A 7087-nucleotide genomic window follows, 5' to 3' on the forward strand; every position below is an offset into this window, starting at 1 on the left:
GCTTCCTCACTGGAGTGGGAGTGAAGAAATTTGGCTATGTAAAATGAGCAGGCAGAGCTCCAGGGCAGGAATGGGATGTGACAGTTGTCAGTGCACTTCATCCATGGTATCAGGCACTGAGAATATGTTCCAGGGCCTGATAGTAATTAAAGGTCAAATGCTAATGCTTTTAATCCTTTTTAAACATTTGGAAGCAATCAAGACCATTTTTGCAGTGTCACGGACATTTACCTGTCTTTGCTTTCCCGGTCAATGGTAACTTGAATATTGTGTGGAGTCCTGGAATGCTGTCCTAATTCATGAGGAGAGTTCTTGCTTTGCCTGGTAAGGTCAGCTAACTAGCTGTCACTGAAGCTGGCTTGTGTGCTATCTGAGCTGCAAACAAGTTCCCATGGTGGCTGGTTGCCAAAGCGGAAGGAGATTGTCTGGGATAACCACTGGCTCTTAAGCGACTTGAAAGTGGTTGCAAACTTGTTCCTTGACCTCTTTTCTTTTTTCTTCTTTTTTTTTTTTTTCTCTTTCATCTTTCAGCACGGAAAGAGATCAGTCATGGCGGGTGATGCCATCATGGTCATGAGAGGCTTGACAAAGCTTAGTAAAGCAGTCATAGAAACCCAAGCAGGACAGCTTCGGCAGGTGCTCCTTGGGGGCGATGCAGTTACCATTGCAAGGACTCTCCAGGCCACTGCTGAAGAACAGTTCAGTTCTGCCTTGGGGAAAATGCAGGTAAGCAAATGGTCTTTGTGCACAGTCTGGTCTGGTGTTTTGCTTTTCTTCCAGGTACTTTTTGGTTTTGTTGCAAGTTCCTAGCCACTCTTGCAATCATGAACCAGAATGTAGCTCTGAAGTGCTGGATTGATAATACAGATGTTGCAACACCCTGAGAATTCTCCAGGATTTCTGTGTTGTGTAGTAGGTGCTTGGACAGGAAAGGGAGGGAGTGTTACTGCAGAGTGTTGCTGTTTCCATTACTGAGTCTTTAAGACATGCTGAAAATGAAATGCGCTTAGCTCATCTCATATTGTCAACAATCAAGGTCTTGCTAAGATTGATTGATTGTTATTTAAAATCTTCTTCAGTCATTCATTACCTCTCCTTTGACTAAGTGAATGAGCTCTTTTAGAGTGAATTGGATTTATCTCAGTGCTTCTTCCTTCCTTTACAGAATTGGTGCATGAGATATTTTTCAGAATGGGTCAGGTGTTTGCATGTTCATCACTTACAGCCCAGGCTGGATTTTCAGAACTGATTTTCAAATGAGGAACATAAGGAAAGCCAGAATCTCATTGTTGTGGGTTTGTTTTTTTTTTTTCAAGCAGCAGCTCCCGTTACCAGACATGGGGATGGATTTATAAGAGCTTCACATTTGCAGGGTTGCCATCTCTTGAAAACATGGGGCTTGTCTGAGGAAAAGAACTTCTCTAAATCAAAACCATTCATTCTTTATCATCCTGTAGAAAGACAGTGTAGGCCAGATAATGTTTTTGAAGCAGAAATTAATGAGTGAGGTTTCGACTTTTTTATGCAATAAGCTTATCACAGCAGTCTCCTATAGCTTCACTCCTAGAATCTGGGCCTGTGTTTCCTTGGTTCTATAAGCTTGCCATAGAAACACCCTAAGTGTGTTTGTTTATGGAGATAGTGCTATGTTTTGCCTTTGCATCCAAGGAGAGAGAGAGATGATAATGTTCTTCTGTTTCTGTGCACGGGAGGGCCCCACAAACACACCTGCAGAACACTTGCCCTGTGTTGTAAATGAGTTGCATGAGAAGCTGCTGCCAAAGCAGGGCTCAGTAAGAAGCCTGCAGTCTGAAGCTATGACACGTCACACTTCTGAAGAGAGGAAAACTTTCATGCTAAGTGACTATATTTCACTTCTCTTGATGTGTGGCAGGGTGTTTGCTGCCTGACATGCTTTTTAAAACTTAAGTATGGAAGTAGAGAGGCCTTCTTGCTTGAAATCATCAGTCAGTATTGTGGCCATAGTCCCCATCTGTAAACAGACTACCCCCCCGCCCCAATGTTGAGGTTCAGAATAGCATGAGACCTGCTGAATAACAGGAAAGATCATGTTCTGTTTTTTTCTGTAAGGAGGGGAAATGTAATTAGTGTTTAGGAAAGAGCCTAAAATATGCTGCCTGGTTGCCTGACCGCAGCAGGATGCAAAATCCTGTTGATTGGCTGTAATAGTCATCAGTTCTTCTATGGTATTGTCGCTACTGAGATAGGGAACTAGAGTATGTTGAGTGGCAAGTAAAGAGGAGATAATGCTCAGCTGCTATATTTTATTTTATTTTTCTACATTGAAAAGTGGTGGGAAATATCTGGGCTTAGTGGGGCAACTCTTGCAGGTTAGGACAAAACAGAAAAGACTTGCCTTGAGTGTTGCTGTGTCTGATGCTGCTAGCCTTGCTTTAAGCACAAAATTTTATTTACTTTGGGATGACAACAAACCTTGCCATAGGTATCTGGTGTTGCTTCAGGTAGCTTTGGGCTTGAAAGTGCTGACATTGCATGATTAGGGACAGCATGGGAGGGCAGAGCAGGGTAGGGGTAAGAACTGAATATTATGAGGTCTAGCTTTTTGTTGTCTCTCCTAAGTATATCTTGGGTGAAATTGTAGCTCCCAACACCTATTATTTCTGAGCAGTGTATTGCTTCTAGTGAACTCCACAATTAGTGACCCTTCCTGGCGGTGTGTGCAGAACAAGGCCTCTCCATTTACGGGTATTTGAGAAGCTGTTAATGAATTTGTCCCATCACTGGGGTTGAAAGACTGCCAGTGATCCCAGCCATCCTCCGTGTCTTTTACTGTGAATGTTTGCAGTGCCAGAATCTCCACAAATTACTTATTGTGGAGACAGGACAGCCTAGCTGCACGTCCATCTCTGAGAACCATGGGTGGGCAGGGAGTAGGTTTTAAGTTCCTTTCTTAAAGTATTTCTATTATTGTTTGCAGGAACTAGGCAAGCAGCAGGAGAACTTAACTGATCTCAGTGAGGATTTTGGGAAAGACTATGACTTCTCAGCCCGAGAGCCATCAGATGCTGCAATGGACTTCTCCACTGCCCCTGGCAAGCCTCATGAACGCAGCGGTGAAGGCCCTGCTTACTCTTACACTACAAATGGACCTTTGAAAAGTGTTGGTGAGACTGGAGATTCTGGCATGGGTCAGAAGCCTTTCCCTCCCAAAATGGATGCAAGGTTATTTGGAGGCTTTAGGGACCCTGGAAATCCTTTTGCTGCTGCCTTTGGACAAAATAGGGCTTTTCACCAAGACCATTCCTCTGTTAGTGGATTAACAGCTGAAGATATCGATAAAGCCAGACAGGCTAAAACAGGTTCAGAGCAGAAACCCTACAAACAGATGGTATGTTGATTTTTTTTTAATTAAGGATTCTCAGTGCTATGGTTTCTATACTGGACTGTCCTTACTCACATTCTCCTGTGTTTCTCATTTCTTCCTCTTCTGCTATTCCCTTTTGTGGAAGCAAAAAAGCGAAGTGTCTGTGCTCCCTAACGCTGACCTGTGATATTTATTCTGTCAATAGCTTTCCAGGCTCTCCTTTCACACCTGCCCCCACTACATGAGCTATTCTGATATGAGAGGATGTTTAAAAAGCATACATAGGGTTAGACTTAGTTTTACATTAACAGGAGCTCTCCTTTCATTCACTGGACTATGAGGGTTCAATGTATTTATTGATGTGTGTTACAGTAATGAAGGGTCTGTATTTCACCCTAGTTTTTGGGGTAAAATGCTGAGAAGATAGGGACAGCAAAAAGGTTTGAAGACTGACCTAAAGAGCCTGTCTTCTCCTTGAAGAGCCCTGTTACCTTTAGCTAGTTGTTCTGCTGTGGCTGTGAAGAATGAATGGGACCTAAGCTCCTCGTAGTGAAGGCTGTGGCTTCCTGTACTGTGTATTGCAGTCCTTCTAGAGGTGGAGGGAACATTGCCCTGAGCATTAGCTGGTTGCAGAGTAGCATAGCTCACAGTTGTTGCTTTAGGGCTTCATGCCCTTGTGTTAGACAACACAGAAAGCCCACAGCAGAATTCACAGTGGAGATAGTTGCCACCTGCTCTGACCTTCTGCCTCCTTCCCCAGACCCAGTATCAGATGCTACTGTGGGTTCACTCACTTGGGATATTGCATTGATGTAACTGTATGCTTCTGCTGCCCCAGCTGTTGTGCGTGGGGCAATTATCTACAGTACTGTGAAGCTGATAAACTTCCATGAGTCTTAATTCCATGTGTGGAAGGGAGTTTGTCTCAGCAGTGCCCTGCTGCTCCAAGTTCAAAATGTAAGGGCTACTGAGGTGAAAGTAAAAATGGGGTTTCTAAACACAGCTGTCAGCTTTTTTATCTTTCCCACCCTCGTCTGCTCTTCTGCTTAGTGTATGTTTGTGTATGTTTCACTTTGCGGTGTGTCTGTTCTGCAGTGTGTTCACTTGGAAAATCTCTCAACATACTTTATGCTTGGTGTTCAAGAAAAGCTTTCTGTACCACAGAGTTGCTCAAGTGCTTTCAAAGTTGCACTCTGAATTTGCAGGTGTCTGACCATATGCCCGGTTCATTTGTGGATTTCTTTTTGGTTTTCTTTTTTTTTTATCTTTCCCCCCCCTTCTGCTGCAGCTCAGTGAGCGGGCCCGGGAGAGGAAGGTTCCTGTCACAAGGATTGGACGGCTTGCCAACTTTGGAGGTCAGTTTGCACACCCACATTGGCAAAGTGACTACATTTGCATGTACTGATTAATGCCCGGCTATCACAGTGCTCCTGCTGAAGCATTAGTTGGTTTTATTTTCTGGTTAAACTTGGTAATAGGAGACTGCTTTCCCACAAACAGCTGGTTAGCTCAGGGCTTGATTTGGTCTTTTTCATTACAATTATGGATCTTGACCGTCAGTCAGGATGAAGTTATACTTTGAATCCCATCATGTGTCACTCTTTTGTCATACCTAACTGCTACTGTGATAGTATGGCAAAGAAAAAAAGCTCACTACCTAAACAGATTTTTCAGATGCATGTAGCAAACTACTTGCAAGCAAGAACTACAGAGTTGGCATGGGTATTCATTTGTCTTAAGATGGCAGGCTGATATATTCCTGGAGCTTAGTTTTTATATACCTTTTCTGAAATGGGGGGGGGAAAAAGTCACTCAAGAGTGTAGGGCAGATGATTTGGGAGTGCATAGTAGAACTGCACATCTTCACGGTAACACATACTGGGCTGGGCTGTTCTAACAAGAGGGAGGGAGTGAGGTGCAGGTTGTTCTCCAGTCTGTGCAAGTATCCTGGTCCTGCATGTGATTTCACTTTGAGGAAACTCTCCTTCTAGTCCTTACAGTATGCTGTTACTGTCAAGCAGGGACAGCTGCAGCAGCTGTTATTTTAAATAGGTTTTTTCCCAAACTTATCCTTGCTACTTCTCTGAACAGTGGTTAAATATAAAACATATCCTTTTGGTATTGATTTTTGAGGGTGGGGAGATGATAATAGTCAAGGCTTGATTTACTTAGCCATTGCTTATAAACTATTTTCTCTCAGGGAGGATGTAAAGTCTGAGCTTGTAAGATCAAGTGAGCTGAAACCTATCTGAATTTTATTTGCAGAATGGGATTTACTATGTTAAAAATGTTTTATATCCAAAGCCATCACAGGACTTAACATGTTCCTGAGAAAAAGGAAATTATCACTGTATAACAGGTGGAAAAGATGATAACAGCTAGTCTTACTTAGCTAACCATTCGATAAGTAGTCTCTCTGTTGTTTTTGTTGGGGTTTTTTTGTGACTGTAGTGTTTTGAGATGACAATAACCTATCTGGGTTGTGAACAGACTTTCCTAAGTAGCATATTAGGTCCTCGTGGCTCTTGTGATTCTCTTCCACAAAATTTGATAGAGAAGCACATGTGCAAAGTAAAGGTCCTTGTGTTACAGATCCCAGAAGCGAGATAAATAGCCTGTCAAATATAATTCAGATCAACTCTTATATTAAAAAATACAATTTTTCCTCTGTGTGTCTTTGTCAGATTAAAATGTGCAGTAAGAGGAGGGGAGGGACTGATTCTATGCAGTGCAGGAATAAACAGCAAGTGAGTTTTGTGATATCATAAGGTTTTAATGCTGGCCAGATCTCTTTAACCCTGTAGTTTATTGCAAGCGCTCTGGCTTCTCAACATGCTTAGTATTCCTGAAAGGGAAGCAGGATTCATGATCTGCTTTTTGGAGTAACAAAGCATCACTTTAAAATTAACTTGATGACTGTTTTTAAGCTCTAGCAGCGTACAGTCTCTGTTGTAATCTAGCCTTGATTTTTATGGAAAGTGTCACAGCACTTTTAGCTGTCATCTTCCGAATTTATCTGTGGCTGCTTGCTGACAGCTGGTGGATGTGATGTGGCAGATGACCAAATTTTCTGTGAACTTGAAGTTCCAGTGCTGTTGCTTTACGTTCCAGCTTGGCACCCAAAGCTGTTGCATGAGGAAAGGCTGACTCATGCTTCAAGGGGAAATATAACTGACTACCTGTCTTCTCCTAACCTCAGGTTAAAAAACAAAACAAAAAACCCCCACCAAACCAAAACCACGAAGGGAGAGTAAGAAAGAAACAGTTGTTTATAAGCAGCATCCCCAGTCATATCTGTGTATGTCATCTATTTTTTTGGTCTTGCCCTTCTTTTCCAGTTGTCTGTTTTATATGATTGAAATAGCTGGCAAGGCAGAGCTCTTGCTTTCAGACTGCTTTTGCGGCGACATTGTGTTGCAAATATGGTGTTCAGATTCTCTGAGCTCTGCAGTCTCTTGTTAGCATTCATTGCTGATCTTTCCCTCTGAATTTTTCCTTGCAACAGGAAAGAGAAATACTACTGTCAGTATGCTGGCTAACAAACAACAGATGTGGCCTATAGGTAGAGTTTTTTCCAGTTTAAGATATTCCTCGGTAATATTTTGATAGGCTGGGTAATGCTTGAAGAAGGTTTCTGGGGGTGCGGTGAGTCTGAAGCAGTGTGGGCTGCCCCACATGGGAAGGACTACCTGTAGGGGATACTTCTTCATAGTCAGATCTTGATCCAGACTGATACAGGCT

At 42.7% G+C, this 7087-nt stretch overlaps 1 protein-coding gene across 1 annotated transcript in view; it reads left to right on the plus strand.

The window, feature by feature from the left end:
- Positions 1–546: 546 nt before the first annotated feature.
- ADCK3 (aarF domain containing kinase 3) overlaps positions 547–7087 on the plus strand; it is a 35580-nt gene continuing 29039 nt past the window's right edge. The window contains exons 1-3 of the mRNA XM_009881800.1: positions 547–726; positions 2960–3370; positions 4635–4701. Of these exons, the coding sequence (XP_009880102.1) occupies positions 550–726; positions 2960–3370; positions 4635–4701 (655 nt within the window). The 5' untranslated portion in view covers positions 547–549. The remainder of the gene's footprint in view (positions 727–2959; positions 3371–4634; positions 4702–7087) is intronic.

This window comes from Charadrius vociferus, unplaced genomic scaffold (assembly GCF_000708025.1).
Source record: "Charadrius vociferus isolate BGI_N301 unplaced genomic scaffold, ASM70802v2 scaffold610, whole genome shotgun sequence".
Classification (NCBI taxonomy): Eukaryota; Metazoa; Chordata; class Aves; order Charadriiformes; family Charadriidae; genus Charadrius; species Charadrius vociferus.